Source organism: Buceros rhinoceros, unplaced genomic scaffold (genome assembly GCF_000710305.1).
Source record: "Buceros rhinoceros silvestris isolate BGI_N320 unplaced genomic scaffold, ASM71030v1 scaffold7997, whole genome shotgun sequence".
Classification (NCBI taxonomy): Eukaryota; Metazoa; Chordata; class Aves; order Bucerotiformes; family Bucerotidae; genus Buceros; species Buceros rhinoceros.
In genome coordinates, this window is record NW_010422732.1 from 25,057 (window position 1) to 42,588 (window position 17,532).

The 17,532-nt window shown below is 36.2% G+C and overlaps 1 protein-coding gene across 1 annotated transcript in view; it reads left to right on the plus strand.

Moving 5' to 3' along the window:
• Positions 1-17,532, plus strand: part of DOCK9 (dedicator of cytokinesis 9) — a gene marked incomplete at its 3' end in the record, with an annotated part of 95,219 nt that overhangs the window by 24,611 nt on the left and 53,076 nt on the right. Inside the window, exons 8-23 of the mRNA XM_010140152.1 lie at positions 153-327; positions 1,486-1,553; positions 4,211-4,285; positions 4,385-4,525; positions 4,885-5,085; positions 5,205-5,327; positions 8,258-8,340; positions 8,781-8,903; positions 10,735-10,814; positions 10,896-11,083; positions 11,207-11,272; positions 11,826-11,918; positions 12,204-12,327; positions 12,709-12,830; positions 14,247-14,333; positions 14,967-15,056. Of these exons, the coding sequence (XP_010138454.1) occupies positions 153-327; positions 1,486-1,553; positions 4,211-4,285; positions 4,385-4,525; positions 4,885-5,085; positions 5,205-5,327; positions 8,258-8,340; positions 8,781-8,903; positions 10,735-10,814; positions 10,896-11,083; positions 11,207-11,272; positions 11,826-11,918; positions 12,204-12,327; positions 12,709-12,830; positions 14,247-14,333; positions 14,967-15,056 (1,839 nt within the window). The remainder of the gene's footprint in view (positions 1-152; positions 328-1,485; positions 1,554-4,210; positions 4,286-4,384; positions 4,526-4,884; positions 5,086-5,204; positions 5,328-8,257; positions 8,341-8,780; positions 8,904-10,734; positions 10,815-10,895; positions 11,084-11,206; positions 11,273-11,825; positions 11,919-12,203; positions 12,328-12,708; positions 12,831-14,246; positions 14,334-14,966; positions 15,057-17,532) is intronic.

Sequence of the window (17,532 nt, forward strand, 5' to 3'; positions counted from 1 at the left end):
TCAAAAGTCAAGAGAGGAAAAACTGTAATTATAGTACACTTGTTCAAAATACTAAACTGTATTTTTTTGTTGAGAGATCTGAAATACATGTAACTTCTTTTGAGAGTAGGCAGTATATAAGGATATTTTAAAGATCTTTTATCTTCTTATAGAACAATAAAGTGAGACGTTTTGCATTTGAGCTCAAAATGCAAGACAAGAGCAGTTACCTTTTAGCTGCGGATAGTGAACTTGAAATGGAAGAATGGATAAACACTTTGAACAAAATCCTTCAGCTCAACTTTGAGGCTGCAATGCAAGAAAAAAGGAATGGAGAGTCTCATGAAGGTAAGCAGGGTTTCTAGCAATACTAATGCAGTTATGGAACAATGTCTGTGTGCATGCATTTGGAAATAAAAGTTTTACTGTGTCTAAATATTTTTATTTTCTTTGGTCATAAAAATTATAGGCCTTTTCACTGTTTGAACTGATGAGTTTTTACCTTTTGGTATTAAAATAGCACTGTTCTATGTTGATTCCAATTGAGAAGAGAATAATCAGACTGATCAGAAGCCTGGAAAAACAGAACCCACAATGAAAAATCAGGACTGAGGCACTTTAGGGAAAAGAGAAAACTCGTGAGGAGCCTGTTTTCAAATGTGTAAAATGCTGCTGAAAATGGAATGATCTGTTCCGTGGTCACTGTAGGTAGAAGAATAAGAAACTGTGATCACCGTGAGGCACTCAAAAGTTAGGTGTAACTTCCTTGACCACAAATATTTCCCTGAAGTACTGAAATAGATTGCTTGGGTGTAGAATCTTTTCTGTTGGAGCCCTTTAAGAATAGGTGAGGCTAACAGAATCTGTAAGGAATGTGATGTAGGTGTAATTGATAGTTTGGTGACAGAAGGATAGTCTAGATGTGCAGCGAAATTTGATGAATGTTGCTGGAATTTACATGATGTTTGCGAATAAAGCAAATCAGATAAAAAGAGAATCCTGTAGCTGGAATTTCAGACAATGGTCCCCAGTTGACCTTAGAATATGAAGTGCTTATAGCTAGCTGAATGGTTGCTTTGTAACTCCAGTAACCGTTGAGGCGTAGAGCTGGGAACCTAATGAAGAGAGGGAGTTTGTTTTGAAATCAAGTTACAGTGCACAGTGGAAAGAGTAATGCAGATTTGTTCAGTGAGTAGCCCCTTTCCCCATAGAGATACAAAAAGTAATATTAAAGCTATTTTCTAGATAAGATTGTAAATAACTGTAAGATTGTAAATTACTTTACAAATTAATGTAACTGGTTACGTACTCCAAGAAGTCACTGTGTCAAAATGAAATGTTGAAGTTGTCCACAACCTGGTTTTGTTAACAAGTGTCATTTTCTGAAGGAGTAGAAGTTTAAAAAAAAAATCAGAAACACCTTTGCTACAGAGATTTGTAAGTAGTTTGGTCTTCTGGTTTGTCCAGTTTTTCATTTTTTTTTTAAATGTGGTTTTATCTTTTCAGATGATGAACAAAGCAAAATGGAAAGCTCCTCAAGTAGTTTTGATAACTACTATCCTGAAATTGCCAAGGTAATATATATTGTAAATGCAAACTCAGCATATAAAGTACTAAACCTAAGTTAGCCACATGACCTGTCAGTAAAGGTAAGGTATTGGCTTTTAGCTTCCAGTCAGTTTGTGGTGCTTTGGAAGTTTAGCTCTTTCATGAATGGACGTGGTTACTGAACTTTTTCTGCTTTTGGAAGCAAGCTAGCTGATGTCTTAAAGTTGCTTATATAAATCTTGAAGTGCAGTTTAAAAGCAGCATGTTTTATTATTTTATTAGTTTGTTGTATTTTGCATATTTTCTGTATTTTTTTTGTACTTTTTGATGATGTGAATGTCTTTTAAGATGCTTGTATTTGTAGTGAGCTGGCAAGTTCATTGGTACTTCCTGTATTGCCATAGTAACAGTAACTCTCAGCCTGTTTGCAGACTTCATTTTGGTTAAATCAGTGACTTGTGTGTTGCAATGAGTTTTCTGAGTTCTCTAAGGAAGATTTTTTTCCTTAGATCACCTAAGGACTGCAGCTGGTGACCTTTTTCTATTGAAGTTGCAGAATCCAAACTCCTTCCTGCGACTTCCTTACTCTTCTGTGTAGCACAGCCTGCAGTCTGGAAAGTTTTCTTCTTGATCATGTTCTGGAATGTTCTCCCCTTCTTTTCTGAGGATCTGTTTGACCTAGTAACTACTTCTGAAGGGAGTGCAGCTTATAAATTGAGAGCAAAGCAGTAAAACAAATTCTATCTATTACAATAGCTAACATATAAAAAAAATCTAGTCAGAATACAGTAACAGGCTTTTAGCACCCAAACTGGTTGGCTGGCTTAATTCTCTCTGTTATTGCTTTGTAATCAATGTAGCACATGTACACAAAAGCTGTTATGCGATAATCTAACTCTAGCTACAACTGTATTTGGAAATTAGTTTGGATTATGGTGCATAAGATCAAGTTTTCCTTGGAAGAGCTTAAGCATCAAAAAGCATGCTTACATTAGGCTATGAAAATCTATTTCAGAAACAAACATAAAATTAAACGCTCTTATTGTATAGAAGATTTTTCTTTCTTTTATAGAGTCAGAGTTATTTGAATGCTTAGGTTCCATATGACTTCCAGAGGGGACTTTTATTCAGGGCTGCAGCACCTGCATACAGCTCTTGTACTACAAATGCTGCTTCCTGTTTCCATAACCTTCTGATCGGAAGCATGCAGCTCTTTAAGCTGGATGTTTTTCTAGTGTGTTGTTTTTCTCAGCTCTTTTAAGCAGTGGCTTTTTTTTAACTCCATGGTTATAATCCATTTAAGTTTCTGTTTCCTTCAAAGTAAGTTTTTAGCTTTTCCCATTCTAGTTCATCTTTACTAAATACTACCTCTCAGAATAATTTGCTCCAATGTTCTTTTCTAGCCTTTTTTCCCTGAGAAGTACAGGGAAAAATCTGCATTAGTACGTTGTTTGTGCTGTGATTACTTTAGATAAATGCTGTGTGTTGAAGATTTTTTTTTTTTTTTTTTTTTTTTTTTTTTTTTTTTTTTTTTGTCCTCTATTCTTTCTTGCATTGTCTTTTCAGCTGTTATTTGAGTTTGGGTTTCATTCTGTTTTCCCCAGTGGAAGACTTAAAAGGCATCGAACCTTCTTTTAGAGTTTATAGTTGCTTTACTTTTGTTGGTTCTAGGAGGAGATTTTTCACAATAGCTGACCTCATATCCGTATGAGGAAAGAGAAATTCCTTCAGGGGTGATTGTAGAGCACCTGACAGTAGGGGGGAAAAAAGCATTCTTCCTAGGAAGGGTTTAACCCTTTTGAGTACATCTCCAAGCCTTCTTTTTTCGCTCAACAGCTGCTAGCTTATACCATAAACTGTTATTGTGCTCTTAAATGCACAGATGTGCACACATATCTCTGTCTGTCTGTCACGCCTACTTCACGTTCCTTTTATCTGTCAAGTACCAAGAGTGAATATAGGAGGTTTGTTGTTCTTTGTTTGTTTGTTTTAATCTTCAGAGAAAACAAATCAGACTTCTATCTTAAATAACAACATGATTGTCATGATCGGTGTGGCCACATACCTACTTAACTATTTTGGGTCCCGGTATTCCTCAAGGATGGAAAACATTGTTCCTGTTTTACAGATGAGGAAATGGAATTAGAGAGTCACAGCTGTGCTGTAGACAAGGTCTGTGACCACATGTTTTCAGTTCCTGACCAACTGACCCTGATCAGTCAGTCAAAATTGCATGTTTTTGTCTTGTCTCTAGTGCACAAACCACCAACTATTCTAAAACTTTTCAAGATGCTTTAGCTGAAATAGTTTCTGTCTTGCTCCTATGACTAAGTTGTCTTCCTCTTCAGTTCTTGCCACTGACTGTTCCCTTTCCCAAGTATAGATGCAGCCTTATTGCCATCTTTAAACTTCTTCACAGTTTAGTTCTGTATTTCTTAATCATATCAGCTGTTGAACAAACAAAGTTTGCCAGTGCTTTGCTGGTATCGAGTATCTGGGTCAAGCAACCTTCCCTCAAATTTACTTGGACATGATGAAGTATTTTAAACTAAGGAAAGCTCAGTTAGGGAGAGAAGAGTGCGTGAAATAAAAACATGTAAAGCTTTGAACATCCCAGAAAAAGGAATAAAATTGAAAATTACTTAATAGAGTGATTCTAAGACTTCTTTTCTATTTTGAACAGAGTACCAGAGAAGCCGAAATAAAGCTGAAAAGTGAAAGCAGAGTTAAACTTTTTGCCTTGGATCCAGATGCACAGGTTAGACTTTTTTACAAGGAAGCATGTTATTTTCTTTTATGTTGATCCTTTTGAGATTAGAAACAGCTTACCTTAATTTTTTTTTTCCTCTTTTTAAAGAAACTTGACTTTTCTGGTATTGAACCGGAAGTGAAACCATTTGAAGAGAAATTTGGAAAAAAAATTCTTGTGAAGTGTAATGATTTATCTTTTAATTTGCAAAGCTGTGTTGCAGAAAATGAAGAAGGACCAACGACAAATGTAAATAATTATTTTCTGTTAATATTGTAATGAATATTTTAATATTTTGTTGGCATTGTTCTTAATGGCAAGAGTTCCTTGCAGTGATTGTCAAACTTTCATTGCAGGGATTTTCTACTCCTTTTCTACTCTCAAATCAAAATGAGAGCCTAAATGCTATGAAAAGTAATTTTGCTACTAATCTTGTTGTATTGTAGAAAGTGGAATTTTTCTTTTACTGTCTTTTACATCTGTCAGTAATAATTGGAGTGATGGCTATGTGTAACTCTTTATAAAAACGTTACTCATCTTCCTTTCATACACACTGTTACAGTAATTATAGATGCCAGCAATGACACTTCTTTTATTTGAATGTCTAGGTAGAACCTTTCTTTGTCACATTATCGCTATTTGATATAAAAAACAACCGGAAGATTTCAGCAGATTTCCATGTTGATTTGAACCACGACTCAGTAAGGCACATGATATCCAATGCATCTCAACAGATGATGAATGGTAGTGGTGATAGTTTACACAGAATTCAAGGCATTCATGAAACTGTGTTACAATATCCAAAGCAGGTAAGAACTAGGAATTAGTAGGATTTTGGATACAAGTAGCTTACGTGCTTTGTATAGCTTTTTATTATGCAATGTAAAATGTGTGTGAGTTTTCCTTTTTTTTTTTTTTTTTCCCCCAGGGAATATTCTCAGTCACGTGTCCTCATACGGACATTTTCCTCGTGGCTAGAATAGAAAAAGTGTTACAGGGAAGTATTACACATTGTGCTGAGCCGTATATGAAAAGTTCAGATTCTTCAAAGGTATGTTGTCATCTTCTATGGCACGGAAAAAATGCTGAGGCAAGATGGTTTGATTTGAAACTAAGAAATATCAATAAAGAGCTTAGTCCTGTTATAGGAAATTCAGATAACTGGATGATTTGATTTAGTAAGTTGTAGGTATTGCTATTAACTATTATGAACTGAAATTTTACAAATTAAGTCTGTCTTACTATTGGGAATGTATTTTAGCTTTTTATAATCATGACATAACCCTCCAGGACTCCCGTTCTTGGCAGGCCCCGTCTGCCCCGCGCCCGGGTCTGTGATGTCTGGAGGAAGAGCAGTGACTCTTTCACAGGTACCCCCTTGCTGTGGGGAAGGAGCTTGTGTGCCCTTGTGAGGTTGAGAGCTCTGCTGGTGGTGGCGTGTGCCTCTGGTGGGGTCTCCCAAGCCAGACAGGTCTCAACTGAAGGGTCAGACAAAGTGTGTCCACAGGCAGGATGGCCTCACTAGCCTTCGGGCAACCATCCTAGGAGAAGGACAACTCTGACTACAAACCCAGGCAGATGGAGCTCGGTTAGCCTTGTAAGGCATCCATCTAAGAGAAGGATACTCTAACCAAACCTACAACCCGAGGACTTCGTTGTCACCATCCAAGCTCGCTAGGCCCTGGCAGATAAACCTCAGGTGTAAAGGGTGGAGCCAGTTCTGCGCACGCTGGTGCCTCACCTAAAAAATCCACCGCGCAGGCCTGAAGGGTGCACTCATCGCTTGCAGTGAGCATGGGAAAAGCCCTTCCCAGATCTTTGTTCACGAAGCCAAGCCATGATGAATGTGACATAATCTATACTTTTAAAAGTGGCTTTGAACTGATTTGGGAAAAGACTATTAGAAGTCAATGTGAAAGTTGAGTTGAAAATCGTTAACCAAAGAAGTGTTAAATATAGATCAGAAATTAACTGTATACGTCTCTTAGTGCATCTTAGTTACTATGTCATGATTGTTGACTTCTCCTTTGTGTCACTTTCTGGTGACCATAGTTTACTGTAACTTTATCTGGCCTCTTTCTGTTTTTTTTCTTTCACAACTATTGAGCTCATTAAGCCTCTGGTTTTATATATAGAATGCTTTGCAGATTTGATAGAACTCCAAATCACTTTTAGGAAATAAACAGCTGAAACATCTTAAGTTTACAGGAGTCTAGGATGACATAACATTCTGATGTTTTTGGAAATGTATCTATAAGAAGCTTTGTCAGTTGCTGCTTCTTGTCTGTCATGGAGAAATAGAGTTTTATTTTTGTTGTGCTTAAATAGTTGGGCCAGGATACTAGGAGAAAAGGGTTGGTGGTTTTTTTTTTTTGTAAGCAATGTTAGCTACTGTTGACATTCTTCCTGTTTTCAGCTAGTGAAAGGGAAAAAGGAGGGTTAACTTTCAGTCTCTGCAGAGAAACAGAGTTCTTTCATACTAATTTAATGCTGGCTAAGCTACATGTAAAAAACCTGTATTTTTCACTTAGTCTTAATATAGATCAGACTACTGACTTGCCTATTCCAGGAATACTTCAGATTTTTTTTTTTCAGCTATCATTGGAAAACAGTAGCTTTGTATTTTAGGAGTCTGGTTTCGAAGTGAATGCTGACTGTTACTAAGTTAAAACAAACCTGAACTGAGTAACTGAATTTGGTGGGCTTGGGCCTGAGCCACATGGAAAGGTTAAGTAAGCTCAAGTGTTCCCAGATTTGATCCTGAGTGTTAGCCTTGTATTGCCCTGTACTGCAAGAGGAGCCACTAGGAACTTCCGTGGTTATATTAACTTATTCCATCCATTTCTGGTATTTATTTTCTTATAATTTTATATGGTTGAATACTTAGCTTGAGGTTTTTTCTAGTTTTATTCTCTGGAATTACACTATGTTCTGTTTTGTTTCAAATTAATAATACCAGCTCCTCCACTCCTCCTTTATTCCTGGGCCCAGCTTTTCTACCTCCTTCCCCACAGTGACACCAGTCGGTTCCATGTTGTTTCTGCCACTTCTTCCCCCTCACGGAAAACTTCTCACAGCCCTTCGTTGTGGTCATGTGGCATTCCCCCTTGGGAGACAGTCCTCCATGACTCCAACTAGCATGTGTCCCTTCCATGGACAGCAATCCTCCCCGCAACAGATCACTCCCCCACATACCCCTCTGAGTCATAGCCTTCTTCAGGATCACTGCCTTGCTCCAGCATGGGAGCAAGCCCATCTCCATGGGCTGCAGATGGGACTCTTCTCCACTGTTGACCTTTGAGGGCTGTAAGGGCTCAGCCTGCTCTCTCACCACAGGTCAATGGGAAACAGCTGCTCCAGCGCACCTCTCTCCCTCCTTCCTCACTGGCCTGGGTGTCCACGTGGTTGTCTCTCTCCTGTCCCATTTGCCTCCAAAACTGAAAAAGCTCCCAAAACAAAGGCAGTTGCCCAACAGGTTTTCCCATCTTAAATATGTTTGTTGTAGTGGTGCTGATTGGCTCAGCCTTGGCCAGAGGCATGTCTGACTTGGAGCCAGGGGACCACACTAAAGCTTCTTATAGGAGCCATGGCAGTAGACCTTTCCGCTGCTACCAAATACCCCAGGCACAAACCTAACACATCTGGAGTCATTATTTTGGTTTTAAATAGTCAAATTTTGTTCTAGCTTTTGTATGAGTTTTGCATATACTAATTTTTTTTCATGCTTAAGTATGTATTATCGGGGTGTAGATGGGTCTGTATTTTCACCCATGAAATGCTGCAGAATCAGCAGACCCTGCTTAACCGGAAATGAATTATTAAGAGGTATTTTCATTTGTCTTTCACTGACATAGTAGGATTAATCTTCTAAAGAAGATTTCCTAATTCATATCAATGTCAGTATGTGGGTTTTCTTCTTGTATGCTATTGGTGCAAAAAATGTAGCTTTTAAAACATGGCTATTTCTTATGTCCCTTGCAGGCTGCACAGAAAGTTTTGAAGAATGCTAAGCAGGCATGCCAGAGGTTAGGTCAATATAGAATGCCATTTGCCTGGGCAGCCAGGTAAAGACAGATCTTGTCAATCTGTATTTTTTTCTTAACTTTCTTTAACATTGTTTTCTGCATCTCATGTGTAAAACTTAATGTGCTATTTGAACTATTTCTTGTTTTACTTTCAATTAACCAAATGTTTCTGATAAAACAAACTTACACTTCAGCTCTGTAGCAGGAAAAAAGTTAGAAATGTTTGTAATATTATTATTCAAAACATTGGATATGGCTAATCTATTGTCGATATTTTGTATTTTACTAAGAATGAAATTATTCACACCTGATTTGTTAGACTGAGCTATTTATATGATAAAACTCACCTACAATACCAAGAGTATGGAATGATTAATATAAGTATGGTGCAGTATGTTCTAATTTGTAGGACAGAAATTTCCTGAAGTGAATTTCAGCACTTTTTTAAAGACAGCTGAAGGCAAACTTTTGACTTTCAGGACCCTGTTTAAAGATGCCTCAGGAACCCTGGACAAAAATGCAAGATTTTCTTCTCTCTTCAGACAAGACAGTAATAAACTTTCAAATGAAGACATGCTGAAATTGTTAGCAGATTTCAGGAAGTAAGTCTAATTTCCCTACTTCAGAAAAAAACCCCAAAAAACAAAAAACAAAAAAACAACAAACCCACACCATAACCACCCCTCCCCTCCACACAAGACTCACAATTTTTTGTTATGGTTTTAAACTGGAGCATCTAACCTTTTGAGGTATGTATTTATATATTTGTAACATATTTATGTTTTTCAAGTCAAATATAGAAGTTGTGCAAATAAACATAATCAAAGTCTTTGTAGAAGCTTTCCTTTGCAGGACTGAAGTGTTATGCCATGTCTGACTTGAAGTAAAGAGTATCATAATTTGAAGTAGATTATGAAGTAAAGAGCAGCATAATCTGTGTTAGGAGTTATGTTTGCACAATACAGTCTTCTTGTTCTCAAAGGAAAACAAGTATGAGCATAAATCATATGTTCACTGACTTTGGACAGAGAGTGCTAGCTCTCAGAAAGGGATTCAAGCCAGTATCCAGTCCATGTTCCTTGAGAGTACATATGATGACTAAATAATAGAACATTAGTATTTCTAAAGACTGCATCAGTTTATGTGCAAGACTTAATTTCCTAGTGACAGATGATCCTATTAATAAACTAGTTTCAATCCCCTTTCTTATTAAATGGGATGTAAAAAAATAGAGCAATCTTTTTTGCTTAGGAAAGGCATTTGCACTTCTGTTATGCTGCTGTGAGCTGGAGTTGTATTAATATGAATAACTGCTAATGGTAAAGAGCTTGGGCTACAGTCTCATTGTTTCATTCTCGCTTACCAAATCTGATAAGGAGATGAGATTCCTAACAGATATTTAAGTTTCACTGATGTTTACATAGCAATTTACATACAAATTTACGTACAATTGCTGTGTACTGATATTCCTTGCCCTAAACGATGTTACTGAAACTGAAACTAGTATAGGAAATTAACCTGACACATCACTTTACTTTGTAAATTAAGGAAATGCTTTTGGTTATTTCAGCATCCTGTCTTGGAATCATGTACAGTATTTCACAGGAATTTTAGTAAGAAAGAGATTGTGATGTCTAAGGCTTGTTATTGGAATTAGAATCTGGAGTCCAACCAGCAAAAGTTTGTTTCACATCACAGGATTGCATTTGTAGGAAAATTTTGCATCTACTTCCTCTATATTAATTTAAAAAAAATCATGCTGCTGACTCGCTTTACTAAGACAGTAAAGTAAGTGTCTTAGTTACAGTTCTGCACTGGTGTTTTAACATGGAAAATACTCCTACTTCAAATTATATTTCTGAATTAGCTACATGATAGCATATAAGAAATTCCATAGTAGACTAGTTAATAGTAAATATTTTGCAGTGTGACTTACTGCTCTAGAAAAAGGAGGAGGTAGGAAAAAGAATTACTGAGTAGAAAACACATTTTGTTAATTTACTCATTTCTGTCCCCCACTGCTCTTCTCCAAAGCTTACCCCATTACCATAAAAGCTTATCACTATCTAGTGAGATTTAAAAGTTTACTTATAAGTCCTCTCTTTGCTGCAAATGATAGTGAGTTATTTGGCAAACAAAACCATCTAAAAGAGATTTTTTTCATTTTGATTTAAAGAAATAAAACCATCATGCTTTTTCTTAATCTTTTCCACACTTGTGAATAAAGCTTTACTTTTTTTTTTGAGAATTTAAAGAAGAAAACTGAATCTAGATGGAAAGCAAGACCAGATCAGTCATCCATCTCCAAACTATCTGTCCTTTCACACTCCTATTTCAGGATATTACTTTTGCCTCTGTTTCCTATTATCTGTTTTCTCTGGCTGTGATAGTTTTGCATTTAGCTTGACTTTGAGGTTTTTTTCCTTCCCATAGACCTGAAAAGATGGCCAAACTTCCTGTTATTTTAGGAAATCTGGATGTTACAATTGATAATGTGTCACCAGATTTTCCAAGTAAGTATTAATAAACACTGTTAAATAGACATTCAGGCTTTTTTTCTCCAGTTTTTTATTGTTCTTTTAATGTATTTTCAGATTATGTTAACTCATCATACATTCCCATGAAACAGTTTGAAAACAGTACCAAAACACTACTAACGTTTGAAATAGAGGAATTTGTTCCTTGTATACCAAAACACACTCAGCCTTTCACCATCTACAACAATCATCTTTATGTTTATCCAAAGCACTTGAAATATGACAGTCAAAAGACTTTTGCAAAGGTGAGTACAGAAAACCAGTACATTCTATTGTCTCAGTTTTGGTTGAGATTGTCTGCATTATATTTTTGTAATGATCCGTATGATTAAATGTTTGGGTTTTTTTGTTTTTAAATCCTGCTGCAGGCTAGAAATATTGCAGTATGCATTGAGTTCAAGGATTCTGATGAAGAGGATTCTTTGCCTTTAAAGGTTAGTCTTCCGATTTTTGCGACTGATAAAACAGTGAACAGTTAGCTAAGTGACCTAGTAGTACTGAATTAATTTACCCTGTTTGGGATGGTGGCTTTTTGTCCCCCTTTTGCATTTGGCAAAACTTCTAGATGACTTGCTTGGTTTTTACAGAAAAGGTTACTAAAACCCCCTCGTTTCTTTAGATCAACAAAAATTCCAAGAATAAACTTGTTGCAAACAAGAGTGGCTTATACCCTACTCCACAGGAGCAATTATTTAAGTTAAAATAGTAAATCCTTAGATGGAATGCAGGGGTAAGCTCTCTGCTTATGAGCTACCACAGTATGTAAGAGGTGCCTGGAAGAAAAGACGTTGAAAAACATGTAGGAATCCGCAGTCAGGTGAAATCAGTGTCTCTGCACAACAGGCAGGTTACAGGTCCTGTAATCTATGCAAAGGAACCAGGTTACACACAAGTTAAAATATTTCAAATTCTAGGTAAAACAGATTCTAAGCTGAGAGTAAAAAAGGATCACGGGCTGGTTTTGTTTTTTTTTTTTTCTATTACTAGTGTATCTACGGTAGGCCAGGTGGACCAGTATTTACAAGAAGTGCGTTTGCTGCTGTTCTGCATCACCATCAAAATCCAGAGTTTTATGATGAGGTAAGCTACCTTTCTGAGATACCTAAAACCAGTAAAAAAGTTATTATGTGATTTTCAAAAATACAAGAAAAGATCTGAGGACTGAAAAGTTCTTGATAATGATTTCAGTTAAGTCAGACCCCTTTTTTCACTCTAAGTAAATTTTTGTAAGTTTTGTGTGTGTGATTCTTGATCTTGCTTCAGATAACATACAGCCTGGAATTGCTTTTAAAGTGTGCCACCAGTAAGGCATGGCACTACTCTAGCTGAGGATTTCTACAAACATTTTGATTCTTTGCCTTTCAGATTAAAATAGAACTGCCCACTCAGTTACATGAAAAGCACCATTTATTGTTCACCTTCTACCATGTCAGCTGTGATAATTCAAGCAAAGGGAGTACGAAGAAGAAGGATGTTGTTGAAACACAAGGTTTGTTCACTAATGCTTTACTTTCAGTAACTTCTGGGGAGATTTTAGGGAGCGTGCTTGTCTGGTAACCTGTGATCTTTGTGATCCATACAGTACTTTCTAATTACATTATACTGACTGAAAGATTTCATTATTTCTTTTAATTTAAACATTTCAAATGTTGTGTTAGAATGTTTATCAAATGATGCATTTTTCAAACTCAGTGATAGTTTATTTACCTTTTTAATTATTTCTAATCGTTTGAGTTCAAATCATTTGGCCCTGACAGTAACATATTCTGGTTTATTAATTACATGTCAGAAGTGTACAGTAAGACTTTTGTAAGGGTTTAAGTAAAGATTCATAACATGTTTAAAATTACTTGCCTTTCGTGTTCTGTAGTTGGGTATTCTTGGCTTCCTCTAATAAGAGATGGAAGAGTGGTGACCAATGAGCAACACATCCCAGTGTCAGCAAATCTTCCATCAGGCTATCTTAGTTATCACGAAGTGGGAGTTGGAAAGGTATGCTATATAAAACGGCTCTGATCTTTCAAAAAAAGATGTGAAGAGAAGGTTTGGTTGTAATTTCCCAGTCTGATGAGATTTAAGGGTTTTCTAGTAGAATTTTTTTCTTCAATAGTTGAAATGGAGTGTTTTGCAAAATTTAGACATCTGGCTTAGAGGAAACAAACAAACCTAAACAGAAATGGGAGACAAAACTTCTGTATAAATTCTGACTTTTACAACAGTTTGAATTAACCTGCTCTAATACAGGTTTTCGTTTAAATTAAGTACTTATTTCTGTTATTATTTACCTGATATACTTGTTTAAGTTTTATTTTTTTGTAGTAGTAATTAATGAGATGTTACAGGAGGTTTTAAATATATTATTCTGAGTTTATGAAGATATGCAAATAATCTGAAGTCCTTTACTAAATTTTTTTTAGCATTTCATGCTGTCTCCTTTCAGTAAGTCCTTTATTCCTGAAAAAGTTTCTTACATCTTGATTTTTGTGATCTTTATACTTCACTAGTAAAATCTATGGTTGTATTTTTCAAAGCAGAAAGCTTGCAAAATTGTAGTAATAAAAACGATACCAAGGAAGATACAAAATGTAAAATATTATAGGAGATTTGACTAAGAATGAAATGCAGAGACAAAATTGACTCATTTTGGAGGAAGAGGCCTAAAATCAACAGCAAAAGATGCTGCTCTCCTCCTGTTCTACTACCTTTTCTTATTTAAACTCTGCTGTAAGCTTTCCAGTCATCGTCTCCTTCCCATCTTCCATCTTTTCACATTGTAGGTGTATTCTTTATGCCTCTGCTGTTTGTCTCTGCTCATGCCCATGGGTAGAAGGTTGTGACCAATATGACTAGTTGTAGTTCTAGCAGGAAAATCTCTCCCTAACTGGTTGTCAGGGTAAACAACTAAGCATTCTCATTCTCAGGTCTTTGGAAATGGGATGGGAGGGAAGCACTGGCTGCTACCTATTGGTAATCTATGCTGAGGTTTAAACTGTGTCAGTATCTGTGGAAATTCCTGTATTGTTTTTCTCAGAAAACTAATAGATCTTTCTCTATAGTCAGAAGTTTCTTTGCCGAATTGTAGGGGAAACATGAAATCTGTGACTTATAGAATAGCAATTTTGTTAGCAGGTGAGGAAAGTACTCTGGGACTTTGAAAAAAAAAAAAAAAAAAAAAAAAAAAAAAAAAAAAAAAAAAAAAAAAAAAAACAACATTTTAAGCTTCATAAATGCTTTTGGTATTATTGCCTGCATAATTTTCCTTTTTTTCTGACTTTATTCATTGCACACATTTCTTCAACCTGTTTAAAAAAAGAAAAAAGTAGTGTTGTTTATGGTACTATAAACAAATTGTTTTAGTATAGTCTACTGCAACATTATTTTACTTTTCCTCTGCCTGTGTACATGCAGCATTCTGGTCCTGAAATTAAATGGGTAGATGGAGGCAAACAACTGTTAAAAATATCCACTCATCTGGTGTCAACTGTGTATACACAGGTGAGTTACAAATTAGAGGAAGTTTCAGGAATAGTGTTTGTTAAATGTATATACAGTATTTGGGAAGATTCTTGAACTTAATATGCCGATCTCTTACTTTTTTGTCTCTTGGATGCTCTGCATGGTATCTCTCTTTCACATTAGCTGTGAAAACCAGTAGATCTTAAATGGAAGCTATTAAAAATGTGAAACTTTTGTCTGACATTGTCACCTATTCCAGTCTGAATATTCCTGTTAGGTGGGAGGCTGTAGTTGTCTGAAAACTATTTACTGGCCTGTCTAGAAAGCATTGAGTCCTGTTATAGCTGCTCATTAAAAACATATTATGATCAGTTGGGATAAATAACATTAAGTATGCTGTTTTGTGTGTGTCAGTTGGTTTGAAGTAAATATAGATGGCGTTTTTTATAATGGGTATTAAAAAACTGCTAGAAATTTCTTAGGTGGATTAAAAAAAAATCAGTGTTACTGTAGTCTAAATTAGGTTTTGCAGGAGCGCAGTTATTTTTGAAAATTGAATCCATGGACATGTGTATGGATTTGTATATGTAAATATTCTTAATGTGTTCTATTTTGGATTATGGATAGTAATATCTGATATTGTTCAATTTGTTTTCTTTTTGTCTTTGACAGGACCAGCACTTGCACAATTTTTTTCAGTACTGTCAAAAAACAGAGTCTGGAGCTCGTGCACTGGGAACTGACCTCGTAAAATATCTTAAGGTATAAAATGCAGTGAATAACAGATTATATTATTTACGCTGTTGCAAACCCTAGGATCTTCAGACATTTTCGATTAGGGTCTCGCTAATCGAATATGAGTATAAAAAGATCAAAAAGATACTTCCTGCCCTGGATAAATTTACGATTGCAATAAAAGAGGAAGCCACAAGGAGATAATGAAACAGTATTGGTCAGCCTTATTTTGTCAAAATAATCAAATTGAACTGCCCATGGGAATGGTAAGGAATGATGACTCTTGTCTAAAGTTTTGCTTAGGGGGTCATCATTGTCATGTCTACAGTTCTCTTTCAGGATTAAATCAATAGAATGCGTGGTTTCCACAGCAATTCTGTCTTAACTAAATGGACCAGATTTTTAATATGAAGCCCAAAATTCAGTCAGTTTAATCTATATAAGGTATCACAAATTACTGCTGATTTGCTTAGGCACAACAGAGTTTATTGTTGTAATTGAATACCATCAATTAATAAAACTGGGCTGTCTACTTGGGCCTCAGTTAAGTAAGAATTTAACTATTGAGCATGGCACTCTTCTGAACTGGACTTGCTTTTTGACCTCAGTAATGTCAAGACCTTGGCTCTGAGTCACCTTCCTTGCCTCAAGACTTCTGTGATCAACTTGAGTACAGAATAGGGCACAGTACATTAAGAGCAGGAAGATGGAGTCAGTTTCTTTGGAAATAGTTTTTTTAAAATATTACTAGTTTTTACTGACAGACCTGTTTCTCAGTCTTTTATTTGTCCATATTGTTCTGAAATTTTACAATCCCAAAATGTGCTGTCACAGCGTATGACAGTAATACAACCCCTTAGAAGGTATTCTGGCCATGATAGCTTCACATCAAAGGTAAGGCAAAAGACAAATAGTCTTGTAGCTGAACTTCATCATCCCCCATGGTTACTTAGAATGAGTCACTAAAGATGCCTCTCACTTAGGTATCTGCTGATGACATTCTTGTTTTGATATACCATTTCTCTGTGTTTCTCACTTAAAGCATCTGTTTCTAGTTCCTTGATAATTTAACTCTGGAGCCATCCTTATTTCCACTGCTTTCTGCAACAGTAATTGTACCATATAGTCCCCAATTAGATGGCACTAGTATTTTGGATTTAAAACTCAGAATCAAGAGGGTCTGCTGGAGTTAGAGACAGCTTATGTGCAGAATCTCTCCCTGATACCACACTTGCAAATCATCTGTCATTGTGACGCTTATGAGAATATAGTCTAACTGTGTGTATTTGGTTTATGCCCTGAAGAAATCTCTTCAATAGAGACAGAAGAATCACTGCTTCAGAGTGTTTAATCTTGCCTTGAGGCCAAGGGGATTTATTCCATCTTTTCCCAGGTAATCTTTCTGGGAGATTGTAGTCCAGCTGTCTTGAGATTTCTGTTTGAAGAAGGGAATCTCTTTAACTCTCAGTTGCTACTGTTTGTAAATTTCTGGCAAGGGATTTAAAGGTATTGATATTCAATTTCCTCATGTGTTCTATCAAAATACAAAGAAAGGAATCATCCAGGTTTTTAGAAGTCCTAGGCATAAAAGGCATTTTCCCTATTGATGCAGCTTTGCTATCTTCTTCTCCAGTTGTGGTTTTGAGATCGGTGGGACACTGAACCTTAATCATCAGATTTAACCTCCCTTTTTACTCTCCGTATAGTAAAGATGGTATGTTCTGAGTACCTATCATCATGAATTAGAGGTCTTAGACTCTGACCTCTTGCTCATTGAAGCTCTTTAAAATTGTCATTATCATTTCGATAATTTTCTTCAAGGAGTGTAGCCTTCCTGCTGCTCAAGGTGCTGCACCTCAAGGTGCTAGAAAAAAATGACAGATGTTTCCTGGTATCAAGAAGAAAGGAAGGGTTGATTGTACTCAACCTCAGGGCGTTGAATATCTTTATTGATAAGTTCAGGTGAAAAAACACAGTTTGTTCTTTCTGGTGCCTCTCCATGGTGCTTAAACTGATTTTTAATAGTAGTGATTCAGACTTGCCATGTGTCAGAAATGACAGTTGGCTGGAATCAAAGGGTGGATTCTCTTTTTGATATTCACAACTCTTATTAGTCTGGTGGAACAATGTGACCGTCAGATATTGAAGTATCATTTTAGGGAAAGCTCCTTCCTCAGAATACTCACAAGTCACATAATTTTCTTCAGTTGTATATGATCATATGTACTGTAATCTATTTGGGTAGCTTATTCCTTCAATTATTGTATTTTTATTTTTTATATTTTTATTAATTCCACATTAGCCGAATCTTCAGGTTCAGTGACAAGACGATGCCTTGCCAAAATCCCTGGGACAGAATAATAGAGCTGCAGAGCCTCTTTGTAACTCTTGCTTGTTGTCAATCACCAGAACACTCACCATGCAGTGTGAACACGTTCCACACCACAAGATTAACACATAGTATTGAGTTTATTACCTTGCTTCATGGTAACAGAAAGCAAAT